The 22929-nt window shown below is 34.8% G+C and overlaps 1 protein-coding gene across 6 annotated transcripts in view; it reads right to left on the bottom strand.

The window, feature by feature from the left end:
• Window positions 1-22929, bottom strand: part of Smr (nuclear receptor corepressor smrter) — a 436555-nt gene that overhangs the window by 159145 nt on the left and 254481 nt on the right. For 2 of the 6 annotated variants that reach the window (XM_085950576.1, XM_085950579.1), the window contains exon 2: window positions 15034-15371. The exons of 2 other annotated variants lie outside the window; for them this stretch is intronic. In XM_085950576.1, coding sequence (XP_085806702.1) covers window positions 15034-15093 — 60 coding nt within the window. In that variant the 5' untranslated portion in view covers window positions 15094-15371. Of the gene's footprint in view, window positions 1-15033; window positions 15375-22929 lie in introns of all 6 variants that reach the window. 2 more of the 6 variants (XM_085950574.1, XM_085950578.1) reach the window with 1 other exon arrangement.

Here is a 22929-nt window from a genome sequence, read left to right as displayed (position 1 = left end):
GTTCAAACTATATTTAATTTTATAACAATGTTAGGAAGTGTGAAAATGCGTTGAGATTTCAAGGAAATGTGTGTGTAATAATTTGTTTGGTGGAAGATGCATGTCGATCTGTACTAAGCTGTCAATTTCGCATAAAATATTACCATATCAAAACATATTATAACTATTTATAAAATCATTCATAATACATATTTTTATACAACATCAACACAAGTTGAACGTTCGTTGATCATTTATTAATCGTTACCGACGAACTACGATAGTGATTTTGATATAGCCACACACGTATTGCATAATAATCTGTAACTATGGGTTCAATTTAAAAATAAACATTTCTTAATCGCATTCAGAAAAAAAATGTCATTGAAATGCAGATAGTGGCACCACGGCGAAATAAATGGCTGAGGTGTGCGCGAAAAAAATCGACACTCAACAAGGCCAGGGCAAATAAAAAAAAAACGATTCGATTACGATTACGGCGACGCGGGTCATCTCTTGTTAATTTTCCAACAGGTGTGCGTCACCAATTATTATTATTTTATTTTTAACACAGCCAGGTATTGCCTGGTACCGCCGCCATATTGTAGCGGAAATACAATATAGTTAAATGCATCCAGTATACGTACATTACGACCCTCGATAATAGGAGTATGGCAATAAAATATTATTTTCCATTGATGACTGTCAATCATTGTTCTTACATTTCATTGAAAAAACATCTTCTACACCAGGGATGGCGAACATATGACACGCGTGCCATTTTGAAGAGAAAATAAATTAGGTACTTACAATTTTATATACTATAATAATATATAAGTGGTCATTTACATATAAGTAATATTAAAAAATAATGACGACATAGCTTTGCGTATTTTCTTACCAATCGATACGACAAAAATAGCATGCAAATCCTTTTAAGAGCGTACATAAGTGAAACGGCAAATAATTTTCAACAGTATGTGGGACGTAATTTCGGCCGCGTTGCCAGTCGGAGAGCATTAGTCGACCTGTGAGCACGTCAATTTGTTTTGTGATGGCGTCGGAGGAATATATTGTTAAATCGTGTAAAGATGACTAAAAAAACGTTCCGCATGTACTTGAAAAAGAAAACATGTCAATGAATATACTATTATTATTATTAGTAATATAACAATGAACATAACATTAAATGGACGCATGTCGGATTTTTATGACAAATTATATTTCGTTCAGCTCGCGTCATTTGCACAATCCGCGCATCGCCTAGTCACGATATTTTAGACCATGCCTCAGCTGAGGTATAGTTTTAATGTAAATATACAATTTTGCATAGGTCGGTCCTTAGGATTGGGCAATTAAAAATAAAAATATTCAATCAACAAACCTTATGAAATTTATAATCATCGCTGTCATTCAATTAATATAAAAACTGCTTGTTAATTTGCCTCAAACATAAACTCTACAAATGGAAAAACGTTGTGTGATGGAGAATATAATAATTATAAACGAAGAGTAAACAATTGTAATTTTTAAACTTTTTTTTATTGGAATTCTTAAAAACTAATTTTTTTTACAAAACTTTAAAAGAAAAAAAATTCCGCCATGAAAAACGTCACGACAGTCGAAAAATATTATTTGAAAAATCTTGGCACGCGTACGTCAAAAGGTTCGCCAACCCTGTTCTACACTATTCTACAGAGATGGAGCATAAATGTATGAAATTGAAACAAAAAAGGGCACCCTGGTCCGTTGGGTAGAAGTAATTGCAAGTCCATTTTGAAGATAACTACGAACTTCTTCTAGAACTTTCCACTAGTATTGCAGATTACTCCAATTAGTATAGGTATAATTAAATTCCACTTAAATTTAAGGCAATATGTAACACTGACCATTATATTTGTAAGATGAATAATCACGTAGAACGTCGAGAAGTGCGTAAATAGGTCAAGTAAACAAAACAACAATCATCAATCCAGAACGCGATCAAAAAAGAAAATAATGAACATGTAGGTACCATTAAACGTTTGATTCGAAAATCGAACTGCCTTCAATGTTTCTAATACGAAATAGGGATAATTAATTATTTTATTATAAGTAGTGAAGTAGAGATTAACAACCTTGCGGTCGATATATCAATTGCATAATCAATAATTGCGGGTTAAACCGTCCATCAACACAGAGCTGTAGGTAGATATATTATGCATTAACTCATTTAGTGTAAACACCGCGACTGGCTTTGAGTGCGCTTTCAGTGTTTAGCAAGGAGGACTACGAACACCAAAAATTCGCGATATTTCGTCAGCTCCGAACGGACGAAGGTGGCAAAGGGTGGACCCTAACTGACGATCAAATCATCAGACTCAGGATTCTCAATCATTATTCATTACACACCATAATATTAACGTAACGTAACGCCTGCGATAGGACAGGCCGCATAATTTATAATATAACTATACCATTCATAGTGCTTAATACTAATATTTTTGTTTCTGACATTACAGCAACTGCCAACGGTATTATCAATATTTCAATGCGCCAACGTCGTGAAAATACGTTTTTCTGTTGTTACCAATTCAACCATACTTAAAATATTGCAGACTCGCAACGAAGTACCTACTACTAGACGTCCATTTTAAATGGCTATACCTAATTACCTATGTTTAGTATGAATAAGTATGCATGTGAACTATGGGACTATAAAATTACAAATTGGCTAGGTATAGGTAAAACACTTTACAGAGTCACTGTTGTACGCTAAAATTGCTTCGCATCTGTTTTGGTATTATTTGTGTGTATGCATTAAGGCCTGTAATAAAACCCTACTTAGAACCGCCTGCAATTATTTCCGTATCACCAATTGGTTAGGCGTACAGTGGAGGGGCGTAAACGGCGGAGTTTGTATTGTTACTGAGAGTCCCTGGTCATAAACATGCCATAAACTCATTCTTTGTAATCGTCTACAGTGTGTTCATTATAGCGATTGTAAAAAATAAAAACGAAATGTGTAGTGAAAGTAGTGTTGTGACAGAAGTTTCGGATGCATCAGGAGTTGGTTTAAGAACGGTTTGGCGTGTTTTAAGAGAAAAACAAAAAACAGGGTCCTTTTCGAGTCCTAAAAAAAGGGTTGTTAAAAATAAAAAATTGTATATTCCCAATCCTAAGTAAATAAATAATAATACACGATTAAATTGCGTTCTTCCTATTATTTATTTTACTTTAATAGCATTATACTTATAGTTGAAAATGCCATTTGTAACTGTTCTCCGAAGCCCTAATGATTGTATGTATAATTAAATGACATTGCCAACGAAATTATGTATTTACGGTATAATAATTGTCTTTAATTGTTTAGTTCTCTATAAATTTATAACTCATCTGTTAAATAACGATAATGATATCGTTAAGGCTAATTCATAAATTCCAAAACATTGTATATTCCTAATCCCAACTAAATAAATAATAATACACGATGTTTTCATTGAATTGTAACTATCGGTATAAGTTAATAATATATAGGTACCTATGTTCTAATGTACGCATTTTTATTCCATATTTTATTAAAACAATAAGTTATAAAAATATGCTTATTTACAGTAATTCGTCATGCACACCCTGTGTCAATACTAACAAAGAACACCAACACAACTGCGAATCGGTTTTAGCGTACAACAGTGTCCCTGTAGAACGAAACACCTATACCTATAGCATACGAGAGATTTCTTTCGACCATGTCCGATCCTAATAGGATCATATGGGCCTCCACAGAGTGGAGGTTTGTATTGACAGATTTTTGTTTTTACGAGAAATGGATGTCAGCCACTTGCTCAACCTATTAGGTCCATACTCTGACTCATACACAAATTGAAAAACAATATGTTTACTTGCCAGACCCAGGATTCGAACCTGGGACCCTCGACTCTATAGGCCGGCATTTAAGCCACTCGGCCAGCGTGGGCATACGAGAGATTACTAAAGAAAAATCTTTTCACAACCGAGAAAGATTGTATGTACATTCTAAACATCTAAACAATGTGGGAATTTTATACTTAATCAATTATTCATTGGTGTGGTATGACAGTGAAATTAGTTTCACTTGTTTGAAAGGTTCTATTTTTAAAACTTACAAAACATGCATAGGTAGGTATAGGTTGTTCTTTAGAGCAAGATTCAGAAAATAATCATTTTCTACGATCTACCTAGGTATTAGATAAGAATTCAGACATCATGATTATCAGTACAACATAAAAAAAACCTAGATCGCAAAATATTACAGAAAACTAAACTGGGCAAGGTAGTAATAATAATAAATAATGACTTGAAATAATAAACATGCCGGTAAAAATAATAACAATAAATTAGAAGTAATAATAATAATATCGGTTAGGTCGACGGCACCGTTGCCAAACCGAGAGAGAATAATAAGCGAGCGAGACGGGAGATGTTATTATTATTAGTTGCGACGTTGCCCGGCGGCCGCCGTGAAGGACGCGGCGCCGCGCGGTATGGCGCGGTGAGGCGGAGCGCGAGGGGGGTCCGCATGGATGGATAGAGAGCCGGCAACGCAGCACGGCCCGGCTGACGTGGCCCAACCGACAACATAACAAACGCACACAGAGAGGACGGCCCGATAGATAGCGTGTGTGTGAGACTACACAAAAGAGGAAATCGTGACAGTGTGTGGGAGATGTAATGTTGAAAAGCCGACGCTCGCACACATGCAAGTTTCTATTGTGGAATATAAAAAAAAATGTTCAAAAAGCGAATGTACAGGAAGGCTTCAAAACAGATGGTATGTTATTTATGTGGAAAAATAAGCTTTTTTTATGAATTCAACTGACTTAGGTAGGTATAAACATAAACCATACATGACACCGGTTAAATTTTTAGCTTAGCCCGCGATAAGGGTCGCGACAAGAGTGTCAGCGGTTTGGATCCTGCGTCTGATAATTAATTCAGATGGTGTGTTTCGGTCAAGGACTAGATTAATAATAAAGAAATTTTGAATGCCATTCCCCATGGTCAAGACTTTGAAGCCTGATACGGTTGAATCCTTGATATGAAAATATTGAATGCTAGTTTCATTTACGTGACATGGGTATTATGAGAACTATTGTAACGTGATTCAGTTCACCCATATTTCTCCACACTCGCCCAAAAATCAACCCACTTCTCTTTATTTTTATGTTCACTGGTTTCGGTGTTATAAAGCTATAGTCAGAACCCAGAAGGTTGAAAAGAAGGCCGACAATCATCACCGGTTAAAACCAAAACAGTTACGAAATTGAACGTTTGGTGGATGTTATATTAGAATTAGCCCTATATTTGTAGTGATAATATAATTTGGTTGGTAAATATATTAAAATATCATACATGCCCATGAAAGACCTTTTATAATCTTTTCATCAAGATTCTCACTGGTAAGTACTTGACAAAACGAGCGAAACATGTGTATTTTTATATATTTATAAATGGTGAATAATAATGTATCTACAGTTATCATTCGCTTAACCGCTAGAATACCACCGTTGAAATCCAGATGAAATTGAAGGCTTGATTTAAAATCAAATGATTTGGTGGTATAACACCAAGAAGACATGCTGTACCTACATTATTTAATTAGTGTTACACACGTGCATATAGTAATTTGGGTTATCTCCATGTAGAATGTTGATAAATGAATCCATACTTCATAATCTATCTATTATCACAGATACCATTAGATAAGTAACAGAAATGTACGATAATACGACATATTATCAATATCATACAATCTACACTCCTACAGAAATAAGCAGACAATCTATTCGAATAAAGTACTTAATTGTTTTATTATTTTCTGTTTCTATGCGATTCACCGTTTTATAACTTAATTTATGCATATTATACTTCATTATAAAAACGGCTTTTTTTAATGCGATATACGATCCAATTTTTTCGATACCAATATGGTAAATAACACTTTTGCGAGACCCGAAAAACAGAGAAATGTAAAAGCCAGTAGCCATGGAACACGGTGTACCCATGACCAATTCGTTTACGTGACAAACGTTAATGCATATTGTGATACAGATGTAACTATTGAAAGTAAAATAATTCTTTTACGCGTATAAGATTATCCCATATTTCTCCGCAATCGAAATGTAAACCTTCTAACAGCCTCACCCAGAAGGCAACCCACTTCACTTTATGTTTGTGTGTCCTGTCCGGGAACGAACACAGACTGTAGGTTTACTATCTACATTTCTACAACATATAGGTAAAGAATTTTCTTCGTGAGGCAGCCAAAGTCCACGTGGGATTGTAGTAACATAAAATAAAATATTTTATATACCTACATAATAATACAAAGCCCAAGTGAAGTAAATATAAGATTAGAAGTTGTTAGTAAATAAAATGAATCTTGTGGTTGAGGTGGGTTAGTTTGCAGTATTATTATTGAACACACTGTTTCGTCGGGCCATACAACAATCAGGCGTTATTTTGAATAGAGAACACACAAAAGAATGAAATTATGAATGTTATTTTTACCAGCATACAATGTTGTATGTGTGTAACATTATCATTATTGAATCTGTAAGTACCTATAGGTTCTCTCTACACAAATTTAAATTCTATGCATACAGCGAGCAGCATTATTTGCACTGTAATCGACAAATATTTTGGTGTATCGACTCTAGATTTGTACCTACTGTTTGTGCCATTACTACTCTTGAGCTACGATCTGTGGAGTATAGTGTAAAATGTAAATCATTAGTCGCACGATAGTCGATTCGCGGGTATATTGTTGGCTGCAAAGCCTGTTTCAATCCTAGCAACAATACCACTGTCTGCGAGCCGATTTTACCGTACCTACGGTGCCACTGAATGCTGATTTACCTATACGCGAATTGATCCACACCCAACCTTGCGGTACACCCGCACAGTACAGTTGCCATGGATCAAGGCTTTGAATCCAGATTCGGTTTATTACGTTATGACGGTCGGGCCATAATGTATACTGTCTCAATAAATCAAGTTTGTACCTGTAAACAGTTTTCATCCTAAAATAGCCCTCCTTCGGCAAAAACATTCTACACCCTATCTCCTAGAATTCCACAACATTCGTCTTGACGGTCCAGAGACAAGACAGCAGTTTATTTACCCAATGAAAATAACAGACATATCCTTTAACTTAACACGTATGTTAAAGAGAATGGTCAAAAACATAGCTTATAATGAGTATCTTTAGAATTATCTTCAAATGTGTTAATCTTGCCGATTTTTGAATAATAAAATGCATAATTCTTGTCAAATTTGGGATCACAGAGATTATCAATATATTTTTTTATCGTGAATATTTTACAAAAATTATCTCGTCATAAATTATACTAATGGTTTTATAAATGCGTTTAAAAAATAATAAATGTAAAAAATCTTAACACCACTGCACAGTTATGTACCGAAATATGACTATATTCTAAAACATTAGAGCGAGAGGTTTAAAAGAATACTATTTTATGTAACAAAAATACTTTATGCAGTCATCAAAGGTTTAAAATAAATATGAGGGATAATAAGGCTTCAAAATTATATAAATAGATAATCTACAACGTTTAAGGAGTGTCCAGTATCATGGTTTTAAAATACAATAAAAACTCAATTTTGACCTACGACGAGCATCTCCCCCCTTAAGGGCCCGCTGAAGAGCCCGCCGTTCAAATATAATTTAGTATAAAAAGGACCTCGGCGTCGTAACTACGTCAATTTAAATCGATCTTTTCGCAAAAATCACTAATCATCGGAGATTTTATTTCAAGAAATATTATTATTATTACTGATAATTTCTGCCGCGCGGAGAATTATTATTATTTTATGAACACCTGCGACATGAAGCCGATCAGAAAACAGGGCTGTCAAAATAATATTAAGCATTCATATTTTTTAAATGTTAATTTCATCATGGTTTTTAATCAAACCTGTGCAAGTACGTACTGATAACTTGGGTGGATTTTGTAGCAAACATACTATTGATATATATACGGGTATATTATTATTATAACCCAATTCAAATTGAACATAGGTTGATACTCAAATACTATTATAGTATGTTTATGATTTCGAGAAAATAATACGATGGTATAATTAATCCATATCAATTATTTGAAAACATTACATTCGCACTTTGCACAAAATTACAAACACATTCGAAGTTTGCCGCACACGTACAGACCACGTGATATTTGTTTACGCAAAATCGTCGCTTTTCAAAATGGCGAATTTGATTACCAGATTTTACTGCGATGAATCAGTATGTTCCTTTTTGTCTTTTTTTATTCGTAGGTTTGTTTACTATGTACACCGAGAAATTTCCATTTATAAACTCGGAAACGATTTTTACAGAAGAGTTTTGGAATATAATGCAACCAAAACTGGAAAAAATTCTATCATGGGTGTTGACTTCCTGAATTAGCTAACCCCAGGTCCATGCCACTACGTGAACCACAGTGGATATTAAGCCATTTCCACACTGGCAACAAGTTGCTGGCAACCTCATTAAATTTTACGATACTTACCATAATTGCTTAAGAAATTTTACAATAATTATCGTAAAATCTAACGAGGTTGCCAGCAAATTAACTTGTTGCCAGTGTGGACCCGGCATTAGATGCACAAAACTTAAATAATATATATTATAAATAAAAATTTAAAATTATAAATATATATTATGATTTATGTCTTCGACAGCCCTGATGAAATAAATGTGAAATATGAGTCGGATCAGTCACAGAGCAAATTTATTAACACAAACAACTTTGACACGACCTTTTTATATTAACTAGTAGACCAGATATTATGGACCACATGTTAAAAAATCATATTTTCAATTCTCAAGGCCATTTCTGTAGAACGTCCTCTTAAGGAACAACAAAGTCGCTAACTATCACAGATGCCCCATAAACTAAAGAAACAATGATAATAATATGCTTCTGTATAAATAAATAATTATGACAATGACGGAGATAAAAAAACAATAACAATCATAATTATTGTTTGGTATTATATGTGTTGCATCAATTGAGGTCGGTCTAATGAAAATCCGCTGGCCTCATATTCCACGGATTGCGGATTCGAACTCTGCAGTGGGGTCAAATTCAAATGTGGGCGTTTCAATCGATACCTATTATAAGTAAGAAGGCCGTAGGGTGCTAATAGGAGCTATGGATTTATCGAATTGCCATCAACCTATCCTCATAAAAACGACATGTTATTATTCTCCGCCTTGTGATAGAAATGACAATTAGAAAATTATGTTTCTTATTGATATGATTACACCTATTAATTATACTATAAATTGAACCATTGATTAAAGTACTAAAATTCATTTACATTCGCATATAAAAAAGATAGATAGCTGATATCCCAACTTTGCAGAAACATACTAAACTATAAATTAAGATGAAGAGAAGCGGTACAATCTAACATACAAATCTTAGGCTTCGTCTTTCGCAGTTCCCGGGTTTTTTTGGAGGTATTAAAAAATCATTATAATTAATTAAAATGCCGGCTTGAGAGTGGGTCGATTATTTGTGCTCGACATCGGTTAAAGTACGGCCTTATGATGGATCGAATTTAAAATAGTTTTTTTGAGGTTCCTTTACTCGAGGCTGTATGGATTGGATACTATCGTGGCTTTATCCAACTGACGTTCTCTTAGATATGCTATATGCACAGAACAGATAATAAATAGAATACCGATTGGCTATATTCAATACGCCGCACGTTGAAGCAGGGTTTTTGAATGTATGAGTGTCCTACGAAAATGAAGCACGCATTATGCACGTGCAATAGTATGTGTAATACACCAACATTAAATGAGCGTAAATGTATAAACCGAGAGCAGTTCTCAGTATTAGACGTACAACGTATTCTTGACACGTGTGTAAGTTTAACCCGGATTCTTCCTTACTCAAGACGGTTACCTGCTATCGCCTTACCCGTTGGGTATTTCAGTTCCCATTATTTCTAAGTTCCCTGGCTATATGCTTACATACTGCGAACTTAACGTTAAAAGGTATATTATTAGGTATACCTATTTGGCAACATTTTTTTTCGCTATGTAAAGAAGAACTCTGCCATTCTTGACAGTATTGATAGTAGATGATTAGATATCGGTAACATCGGTTATTTGGTGTCACAAGGCACAGAACTATTCTGCCATTGCTAATGCCAATTGGGAGGGCAATAAGATAATAATATGGATATTCCACCTACGACCTAAGTGAAGATGAATATTTATATGTGGGCTTTGTTTTTTTTGCATTGGGCACCGTGAAACTCTTGAATATGTTATTTGTAAAGTTCACTATAATTTTAATTTAATACTTATGAGACAAATATATTATAAGACAATGTTTTCCCAGTTCCAAACTCAAACCCAGGTTTCGGCAAGTAGGTACCCATATACAAGCACACCATGCGAGCGAAATATATCTCGTAGTAAAAAAAATATAAAATAATATTATCAAGGTACCTATATCATCTACAAATAAATAACCAATAAATAAAGCGCTGGATGATTGTTATGCAATCAACTGAATCGATCTAGCTGTAGGTCAAAAAGCTAGTAAATAAAAAATATTAAGCACGTATAGGACAATAATATAGAATATACCTACCAAATATCAGAGTGATTGCAAGAGTGTATGGAAGTACAACAAAAGAATCGAGTAGGTAATAAAAATATAATGCAAGTCTATCACAGAGTGAAATAAAACATATCGTGCGACGTACGTACACATTGCTGACAGTAGGTAGATGACTGTATAAAATTGGTACGGATGTGTGTGTACGCGATATGCAATAGTGTGCGCGCCCGTCAGCTGATTCGAGAAATTGACAAAAGAAAAATCAGGTGCAATCTGTGGACGGATTTGTTTCGTTGGTAACAATGCGGCATCCCTCACATATCTGCAACGAAGGTTAAATATACGCTGGCATTTCGGGGAGTAAAAATGAATCGTGCATACGGACGACTCAATACACTGGATTTTGGATAATACATAATATTATCGAAATAATTTTAAAACTACATAATCATTTGAGTGATTCAGGTGCCTACCGCGAGCTCGTGACCGGGGTCGGAGTGAATTTGTAAAAGTTTGCGAGATATAATAAATTTGAAACTTTTAAAGTAATAGAGAAAAAAAGTTGAACAAAGGCACACAAAAATAATGGGAAGACTTCAAGCACTTAGTGTGGTACTGTCTGGACGGGAGGAGAAATGGATATTAGTAATATTTTAACATATTCATGTAGTTTTTCATTGCTTGTGTTGATTGGCCTGATCGTAATTAAGTCATACACCAAAAGTGCTGTCAAAGTCTACGTCTATACTCTATCTATACTGCCCTCATAAGGAAAAAGACAGCTTTTCGACAAAATTCACAACTTGGGTTAGTGTAAAGATAATGCTCTACGTGAAATTCTGAACTATTTGACATAAAGTCAAAAGCGGTATAAAATTTATTTCAGTATAATCGACACATTGTTTTTCGTTTTTTCACAAAAACGGTAGTTATTCTAAACAAAAAGACATTATAACGAGTTTCATAAGCAGAAACACAGCATCGATTGAAAACATACTAGTTTTTGCTTATACCATATTATCAAATGATTCATCCCCATTATTTAAAAATTTATTAAGAAAAGTTGAAAAAACGTTAATGTCTCATTATCTCAAATTGTGACTTTGGCAAAAAGCTGCCTTTTTGCTTATGGGGGCAGTATATTGCGTCTGGCTTTCATATATACTCGTATATATTATCATTTAATTATGTGGGTTTAACGTGGCCTATTTTAAAATATTGAAGTAATTTCGAAAGTTGAACTTGATTAGATATAATTACATAACAATATGGTTACGTATTATTGAAAAAAAAACGAGTTTTACTCAGATTAGAGAAATTTTTGTAGCGGCAAAGAATGGTGGAGTACAAATTGACCAATTGACCAATTGAGTTGTAAGTAACAAACGTCGCCCCTACGCTAACGTCAACAGTTTTGAAAAATTTAGAAATAATAATAATAGAGTAGATATTAAAATAATATGTAGGCAATAGTTAAGTAAGTAACTACACATATTGTTTTTCAATTTGTGTAAAAGTCAGAGAATGGACCTTATACGTTGAGCAAGTGGCTAACATCCATTTCACGTAAAAACAAAATCTGTCAATACAAACCTCCACTGTGGAGGCCCATATATTATGATCATATTAGAATCGGACATGGTCGAAGATAGTTAATATTTCTTGTCATAATCATTAGATTGATAGATAATAATTATAACTTATTGGACATACACATTGGGCGTGGAGGATATTCGCTGAAAATATCTGCCAAAGAAACAGTACATAGCCATTTCAAAGTTGATCAATTTTATTTGCTGGAACCAACGGCTGAAGAGTTTTGGAATTACGAGGGAATCAAACCTGGATAACGTAAACACCTCGATGTGCGTCAAATTGTGAAATTTAAACAAACAACGGGGTGGGGTCTTCGGAGACAGTTATATGTAAGGGTGTATGTGGCAGGGATTGGATTGAAGATAACACGAGCTGACATTTATTTATATCAGTGGTCGTCACCTGTCGGCGTGCGTGACGTGTGAGGGAACATGTAACGAGCTTCTTCTGTTTCGCATCTGCAGATTTGGAGTGATTGCAAATTACCAGAATTATACACATCATCGCACACTAGCTATATTATATTCCACACTCATCTAGAGTACCTAGTTATCAAAGTATAGAGACTGTGGACCCAACAGTAAGAAATGAAAACTCGAGAGGCAAATTCGCCGAATATGAAATATTTTTGGGCCATCATTAAGTAGGTGTAATAATTACCTAGTGTCTACCACATTGAATCGATATACAATCAGCTACGGTAGGACACATCTTCTGTGTCGACTTTTGAGGCAAATACTCACCAGATATAATAAATGTAAGTATATGTATCATGAAGTAATTCACACATCAGGATTTTTTGATATATTTTTTATATAAAATTCCCGGATTTTTATAAGGACCCGGATTTTCGTTTTCAGCAGCTTCAGACCCTATATACGAGGAACGTCATAAAATCAGCTGTCAAAGATTTATGTAATTACTATATTGTAGTTGTCTATACTTATACTAAATTAAATATTCGACTATAACACATTGTAATATGATTATAAGTGCATATAAGGGAATCATGGCCCCCACAAGGGGGGGGGCTGACAGGGCTCTAGCCTGGGGGCCCGGCGAGGCGAGTCCACCAGATAAGTGAGATAAACACACATCACAAATTTGATTTAGTACTTAAAAAAAAGGCGCCTGCGACGCTATTTTCCTTCAACAATATTATTATTTAAAATTATGCGGTTGTACGATACAATTTTTAATTGTATATCAATAGTCGACACCTCCATAATTCAAATGGATGTATTATATAATGTACAATAAAACACTAAATATACATATTATTTTTTCCGTGTACACCATTTGGAAAACGCTACTGTAAAGCGTCACACTGCCTTTATCCTTAGCGATAGGTATGGGGGCCCGACAAAGCTCCTAGCCTGGGGGCCCATGAATGGAATGCCTGAAGAATACCCACAATAATAATAATATAAACTAATGAACTTTGGTAGATATTCAAATGAGATAATTAATAAAAATATTTTAAATAGGTACTTACGTCTCACAAACATACCTCTTGGTAGCTTGGACAGTTTAATAAACATTTAGAAAAAAAAATCAAATAAACTTTGGAATAACCAAGAAAAAAGTAGAAAATTCACAAAGCGAAACAATATTTCACCAAGCAAAATAATCCAAATCACCCCCTTGGCTTAAATGGCACTGTGGTCGGCTATGGTCACTTCATTGCGCGAAACGTCATGTTTCAAATCTGTCAAATAAATAAACTATGACATTACTAAGTACTATAGAAATTGTCGTTTTAATAACCACATAGGTATCAATAAAATATAAGAGCATATTATGATTCCGGGATCCCGAGCTATTTTCGATACCTATGAATCCCGGGATTGATAAACATAATCTCGAAACTTTCGGGATTGATTTTGTTTATCAATTGTTATGGTGAAATAAAATAAAAAACGAAAATACAACAGAAAAATACTTTTAATAACAAATAACTACATTATAAATAAACTGAGTTTGAATGAAGTTTGATTTATACCCATGTGTAAGTTGCCGATTCATTTTATTCTTTCACATAAATTAATAAAAATGAGAAAGATTGGGAAAAACAATGCTTCGCATTAATTCCACCAGATCTCATACGTTTTACGGCAGTTTCATATTTGGCTGACTAATTAGATTATGAAGCGGAAAGGCCATAAGTACAGCATGATTTGCTTTACTATTTTAAATCTTGCTAACCCATTCATTAAGTCTTTACTATCAGAAACAGCAATCTCATATTAAATTCACATTATTATTTATATTACAATATTATTTGCTCCATTAAACTTATGTATTTCCAAGATACAATATTAATAATAAATGTCTTAAGTATATACTTAGTATAAATTATAAGTACTAGATTTATTTTTGACCGATGTTATCAATGTTATTTGTAAATATAAAAAAATTATATTAACAATGGAAAAAAAATGCCAATCCCGGGATTGTCAAATTGTAATCCCGAAATCCCGGGATCAGAATTTTGGCTCGGGATTGGATTCCCTAGTCGGCACTTTGTGAAAAGAGTATATTATATTATTATTTTATTGTCCGAATATATTTATATATTCTCCAATAATATGTATGCGCACGTCGTAGTGTTTATTAAGATGCACGCCTCTGTGCATTTTAGAACGAAGACACGCGAGGCTGCAATTTACAGCAAATTAACGCAAACTGTAGTGGTTTTTACCCGATTGTAATACGATTCATTTTTTGGAATCTATCAAGACCTGCATCGTGTTATACCTACATCAGTCTTTGTGGTTTATGATAGTTTGAAAACTGTGAGCGACAAAATAAAACCCATTAAAAAAGAACAAACCGAAATCTCAGCATCGAAGCAATCCAACTGGTTTTGCCTCAGCACCATCGCCCTCTGCATTCGCTTCTTCACAAACACTTCTACCTCTGCCAACGGGCCTTGGCTTCCGACACTCTCAACAGACAAAACCCTGAACCGCCGCACATTTTGCAAGGCGAACGGTTCCACTGCACCAGACACACAGCCGATATAATCATTTCATCGCGTCGCACTTCATTCGGCCACAAAATCAATTACACTTTATGTTAAAATGCACTTCTGATTTCCACTGATCACTTGAAAGACATGTTTCTTCACTTTTTAGGACACTTCAATATTTACCTCGTCTTGTCTGGCAACTGCTGTATAGAAATTGAAAAACGTATTATTGGTAATTTTCTAAAAACTACTATTACGTAATGATTTGTGAATGTATTAGTAATGTTATGAGCAATATGTGTGAACAGGTGTGTGATGTTATTTTTGCTTGTGGACTTATAAAATTTAAAATAATATAAATTTAAATTTAGAATGCGTCGTGTTATAGCTACTAGTTACTACCAGTCAAAAATTACAATATGGCTCCCTATATTTAATATTCAAAAACTGGCGGTCCTCGAAGTCATTCGCTTTCCGTGTGGAAGATCCTATGTCGTTCCCCAAGTGAGGTAACAATACTGAATATGAACAATGTACATTAATGTAATTTTCTCAATGCCTGTATGTAGTGCGATTTTTTCACTGCTACTACGTAATATTGTTGAACAACTAACTAAGTACCTACTACACTATTTTCATTAGGCCTCACGACCGACCTATCAGTGGCGAAGGGTGGAGGTACGCTGTGTTGATCTGACATAAATAGTGCACACTACTTTTGTCACTCGAACTTATTTTTTGTTTTTATTAAATTAAGGCTACAATGTGTATATAGTGGTTGTTAATTTTTAAAATGCAATTAAACATTTCCTAATCCAAGCCATAGATAATGGTAAAAAATATTCGTTTATCTATAAAATATCTAAAATTATGCCATTCATTAAACCATACATAATTTTAAATAGAAGAATATTTTTTATCGATTATAGTTTGGTATAGGAATGGCTTAACACAATCACTGCTGACCTTTTGATTACCACATTTAAATAACACGTTAATTTATATCTAATGGACAATTACTCCAAACGCGCCAGTCGCGGTGTTGGCACTAAATGAGTTAATTCATTTAAAAAAAACTATAAATGTAAATGCATTTACTTATACACGGTTAAATAGGTTTATGGTATATTAGGCAGTGGCGATGGTGGAGGTACGCTGTTCAGATCAGAGATAAATACAAATTGCAGATGGTGCTAATTAGTTTTTAAAATTCAATTAAACCCTTCGTAACCTGTTTCCGCCCTGTTGAAAAATTTGCTAGATTGACCGGTAGCTAACCTAATCATTGGTCCTAATGGGCCCTTTTTGTCATCACCTAAGCTCCATCTCTATAGGAACAAGGTTTTTCCGACATCTTGCCATAGAACTGTTTCATAGTTTGACATCAAGTGCTGCGCGTTCAATTATTATGATATTGTATTAATTATTATTAAAAAAAATATATTATTATTGAAGAAATAACTAGGTACTTGCAGAGCAATTAGCCACAGCGCGCTAGCTTCTTCTGCATTTATTGCAGTGTTCGGGAAAGTAATATTATATTCGCTATAATGTTCTTTTATGTATTAATTTTGGATTCTGTCTTGGAGAGTCGAGTTGAGGAGTCGTTGTCGGGCCAGCGGTATACCCGAGTAACGGTTTTGCGAAACCGGTCTGCGCCCACTGGCAACACCGACAACACCGGCCCCGTCTATTTTATTGTAGCGTCTATGTATCATGCTATAAAATATATTATATCAATGGCCACCAGTTACTGACTCCTCGGCAGGAATGTCAATAAAAAGGAGACAAAGATTGGATTCGAAACAAATCAGTATGTACGGTTTATAATGTTTACATTGACATTAAAAAAATGAGTATGCACCACGCAAAAGCAAAATGAATGACGCAGCAATGCAAATTGACGTATTCGTCAGTATTTAAATTGCACCTCGAACATGTTATGATTGCAACAGTTAATATTTATAATATCTGACGATAAGTAAAAGTAAAAAATGTGTAGAAACCAGAGTTAAAAATAACCCGTAGAGATAATTGTACAGCTTTAGATCCTGCAAGCTGAACGTTTTGATCAGTGAATGGAGCATGTTACTGCTACCCTCGTAGTCCAGTGCGTAAGGCGCTATCCTTTTATCCGGTGGTCACCATAATATTATATGCATGTGATTTTCTTAAGGCTATATATACCTCAGTTGAGGCACGGTCTAAAAAGATCGTGGCTAGGCGATGCGCGGATTGCGGGTGCAAATGACGCATGTCAAACGAAATATAATTTGTCATATAAATCCAACATGTGTCCATTTAATTTCCTGTTTATTGTTCTATCAGTAACAATAATATATTCATTGAGATGTTTTCTTTTAAAAGTAAACGGGTAACGTTTTTAGTCATCTTTACACGATTTAAGAATTAATACGCCCGTCGCCATCACGTTCTCTCTCCGAATGGCAGCGAGTCAAAAATGTCGTCGCGCCTATAATTGAAAATTATTTGCAGTTTCACTGATGTATCACCTTAAAGCCTGTGTGTTTGTTTCACTTACTATAGTAGTTAAACAACTTGACCTTGAAATTGCGCAGATTGCGATTTTTTCTACTGCGTACGAATTACAAAGGGTAAATTAAAATATTGTTACCGTTATTATTTCTGACTGCTCTTACATAAAGCCTATTACATCGGCTTCTTTCGCTCGGTTTTTCTGTCAAAACTATAGTACTTCACGCTCATGTTGTATGTTTAAACAACATTGTCATTGGGGTTCATGGCTTGGTCAGGTGTTGACTTAGGTGTATGTCCCAGGTGAGTTTAGAACTACGGAAAGAAAATTATACGAATCTTTTGTAAGATTTGTTACATTTGACAGTGGTATGTACGTTTAAACCACTTCGGCATTTGTTAACTATTATTGTCAGTGATTTTTTGGGGTTTTAGTGTACACGCAGGCACTTATTATTTAGGTTAAATGTGTTTTCTCTTAAATTATCTCTGTATCAATTACTCTTAAATCTCTTGAATGACACGGTAATGTCTTTGAATAGTGTAGCTGTAAAGACTGTATAGATCAGGGGTTCCCAACCCCGTGCCCGCGGGCACCATGGCGCCCGTGGAACGATTCGTATGTGCCCGCCACTATTCGCCAATTGTTTCCTTCTGTATGAATCCTTTTACTTGCCAAATAAATGTAATGGAAATGGCCGCATGTATTGCAGATTTTGTTCAAGGTAAGACAGAAGAACTAGAGTTAGAAATTTTGGAGCTTAAGAATGATATTTTGCTTAAATACTTAATATCAGAGGACTTTTGGAATACAGTGGACAGAGAAAAGTTCCCATTTTTGAAAAAAGCGGCATATAAAATTGAATCATTTTTCGGTTCGACATATTTATGCGAATCATTGTTTTCAAACATGAACTTAATAAAATCAAGATATAGATCTCGACTCACCGATGAGCATATTTATGATTGTTTGCTAACAGGATTATCGTCATACTCTCCTAATTATGAGGCACTGGCCAATGATATGCAATGCCAAAGATCACATTGACATATTGATATTCTATTTTTTTTTATAAAATGTTTTCTTTGTATTTGTGTTTTTTGTTTACTTTGTTTACGTTTTGTAAATACATTTCTCTGTGTGTATGCAATTTGAATAATAGTTTTATTATTTTGAAACATTTTTGTATATTATTTATTAATAAATTATGAGTATAAGAAAATAAATTATGGGAAAATGAGAAGTTATGGAAGAAGTTTGTCGATGAAAAATAGGTGGTGCCCGCCACCCTACCGATATTTTAGAATGTGCTCTAGAGTACAAACAGGTTGGGAACCGCTGGTATAGATAGATGAAAACGCATGCAGGAAAAAGGAGTTACAAATGTCAAAAGGACGAAAAATCAACACTATACGGTTAGCATACTTTGGCCACATAATGCGACAAGTCCAGTCCAGTCAAGGGAACATTACTGCTAAGCCTAGAGCAGTGACAGTGATATGGCAAAGAAATAACATGTGTTCAATTCCTGCAAATGATTCGGCAGTGTATAACAAAATAGCGGTACACGTCGTGTTGTGTGGCCAAGCTCGGAACCCTGCAAACAAACTCGATTCGCACTACACCGCTCTGATGTTGTATGTAGGTATATGAAAATGCATTTACAACAAAAAAGCTGATCTAAGTATGTAGGTACGTGGGTGGCGTCGTGTTAAGATCATAAAATACAAAACATTGTTTGACTCCGTAATTGTATTTTTTTTTATTTGAAGATCGGAGTTCGAGATGCTCCAAAGAGACTAGAGATAATAACATTGGCGAGTGATTGCATATAATGTGTTTAAATAAGTTAGGAGCAGTTATCACCCTATATCTAATTAGGCGTAAAAATCATTTGATTAAATATATCCCGTGATGTATAAAAAATATGTTATTATTTTCTATTGAACATAATATAATTTGTATGTTTTGGGCAGACTTATCAAATTTGTCACTTAAAACGTTAAAAAAACATTACAAAAGCACGCGGCCCTACTCAGGCCCTGACATCTAGTACCATTTACAATTACAAACAGAAATAGAATTGATTTCGGAACAAAGTAAAAACAAAAAACGATGACAAACAAAATGAAGTATCAAAAACTCCACTAGGATAAAATACGAGTGGATTATAAATACTTAATAAAAAATACACGCTGCAGTAAATAACCAGTTGTAATAAACCGTCGACCTTCGCCGCCGATTAGATATTATCAGCCATCTGAACAATTCGTTTACCGAGAATTTAACATTCATTCCATCTGCGCAGAAATTAAATTATAAAATAATACAATACAGTTCCCCGCGAAAAGCGTGCAAGAATTCGGCCGTGATAAGGAAAACTATCGAGTAACGATTCCGCGAATGTGTTCATTAGACTGGTGCTTCTGAAACTGTGGGCAAGCGAATAGACTTCTGCGATAAGTATGTATCTTATATAATATATATTCTTAGAAATGTGTTTTTTTTTAAAATTCCAAACAGCAATACTTTTTTCATTAAGAGGTCAGACAATAAAAATTTCCACCTGAATTGGACGCTATCAATGGATCAACCCAAATCGAAAGGAATATGCACATATGTCATGCATCAATTTTTGAACCGATAGGGATAATCACGTAAGTCGTAAATCAACATGGCGTCAAGTGAGTTTGTTAGTTTCTGCGTCTCTGTAATTTCTGATATTTGAAGCGAATATATCGGTGAACACATTAAACGTCGTTACATATAAACTAAAACTATGTCAAACAACGTGTGCACGATGAGAGTCAAGAGATGCAAGTTTGAAGTGCCAATGCGAGTAATTACTAGAGATGAGTTGGAAATACTGTCACCAGTTTGTGTACTCAAGTTTCGGATGAAACTACCCATACTCAGTATGTGTGGCCCAATAAACTTATTCCAAAAAAACTTGTGATGATACGAGGGTGGGTCAATAATTCCTTAGAAAAAAGCATTAAAACAGTTTTTATTTTTGTTTTTTGTTTTTATTTCTCAACATAATCTCCTTGGAGCTCAATACACTTGGTTAGACGTTTCTCAATTTTTTTTTAAACCGTCAGAAAAATAAGTTTTCGGAAGGTCCTCAAAATAAGCATTTGTCCGATCGATGACTTCTTCATTTGAAAAAAAAACGTTGTCCACTTAGCCATTTTTTTAAGTTTGGGAAAAGGAAAAAGGGCTAAATCTGGCGAATACGGTGGGTGGTCGACCAATTCGAACTTCAATTCTTCAATTTTAGCCATTGATCGTAAACATGTGTGAACACGGGCATTGTCCTGATGAAAGAGGATTTTTTTCCTGTTTAAATGAGGCCGTTTTTCTTCAATTTTGTTTTTTAGCTGGTCCAATAAAGATGCATAATAATCCCCTGTTATTGTTTTTCCTTTTTCCAAATAGTCAACGAAAATAATTCCACGTGCATCCCAAAATACAGTAGCCATAACCTTACCAGCTGATTTTACGGTTTTCGCCTTCTTTGGACATGGTTCGCCTTTCGCAATCCACTGCTTTGACTGTTCTTTCGTCTCGGGAGTATAGTGGTGTATCCATGTTTTATCTACAGTCACAAAGCGACGAAAAAATTCATCCGGATTGCGTTGCATGAGCGACAACAGGGCTTTAGAGGCCACCACCCTATTGCGTTTATTGTCGACTGTGAGCAAACGCGGCACCCATCTTGCAGAAATATTTTTCATGCCCAATTTGTCATGTAAAATAGAAATGACGCTACCTTTTGAGATCCCTGTAACCTCAATTATCTCACTCAACTTTAATCTTCGGTCACTTAACACCATATCGTGGATTTTATTGATCATTTCTGATGTAGTCACCTCTACAGGACGTCCTGAGCGTGGTTCATCCTTTGTTGATGTACGACCACGTTTAAATTCATTTAACCAGTTATAAATAGTTGCAAGTGAAGGAGCAGATATGCCGTGAACTAAATCCAACTCATTTTTTATTTCCTTTGCTGTTAACCCTTTTATATTAAAATGTTTAATAACAGCTCTAAACTCAATTTTCTCCATTTTTGTAAACAAGCAAATTTTTTTTTAAATGTACGAAAATAAAAAACAACAACCCGACCAATCTGATTGAAACTTCGCAGCATACTGAATCGGTAGTGCCGCTGCATGAAAACAAACCGCTTGCAGTACTAGTCGCGCCACCTGTCGGCTTTTCTAAGGACTTATTGACCCACCCTCGTACAATCGATTCCCAACAGGGTTTATAAATTATATTGTGATATCACGCGGGCTATGGCTATTACGTATATATTCGACAGACCCCACCATGTAACGAAATGGTTGTCAAACTTTTTCATTATCATCGTCAGGAAGGATCGATCCACCGCTGTATGAACGCCGCTCCTTGCACTTTTGTAGTTCACTAGTTCTTGATGACTTATTTGATCCAGCTGTTTAGGGTTTAGGGTTGCTCTGTGTATTGAGCTCCAAGGAGATTATGTTGAGAAATAAAAACAAAAAACAAAAATAAAAACTGTTTTAATGCTTTTTTCTAAGGAATTATTGACCCACCCTCGTATTATCGCGGTAGTAGGAATTACGTTTTACACCTTTCAATGCGACTGGCATACTTAATTAGCGAAAATCTAGAATCTGAAACAGGTCAATCCAAGACTCACCCAAACTAGGTAGGCTCATGACATGACGATACAGAAGCGGTCTACGAATGCAAATCTACAGGAAGACTTACAATACATGTTAAATAAATAATAAGCAGAAGTCACAAATCACACGAGGGTAGGTACTCGCATACCGTCTGGCCTGATAGAGAAATATTTTGAATTTTTCGTTTAGTCCGAGTCGTACATCCACAACCCGGCTGTGAGCCGATCTTCTCGATCCACTGCTAAACTAAGGACATCTTGTAACCAGTGCTGTCAACTTTCGTGGATAAAAAGGTAAATAATATTCCACATAGTGGAAAATAGTCTAGTTGGCAGAATAAAAGTACTACATTTTATCAAAATTTAAAAATAGCGTACATTTAACGCCATACGCCAGATATATATTTTATTAAAAAAAAACAGAAGATCTGGCAAAAAAAACGCTGCTCCAGATCGTCTTATCTTATCAGTGATTATTAAGTATTATTTATTGTGTTGCCACATCTGTCCGATTCATAAGGAGATGAAATGTCCATGTAAAGAAATCATAAGTTTAGCGTATTTTAAATTTCATCTATAGCTGGTGTCA

This window comes from Rhyacophila brunnea, unplaced genomic scaffold (genome assembly GCF_057557595.1).
Source record: "Rhyacophila brunnea isolate RB1 unplaced genomic scaffold, BYU_Rbru_1.0 scaffold_23, whole genome shotgun sequence".
NCBI classification, from domain to species: Eukaryota; Metazoa; Arthropoda; class Insecta; order Trichoptera; family Rhyacophilidae; genus Rhyacophila; species Rhyacophila brunnea.
This window is presented reverse-complemented; position numbering and strand designations above follow the sequence as displayed.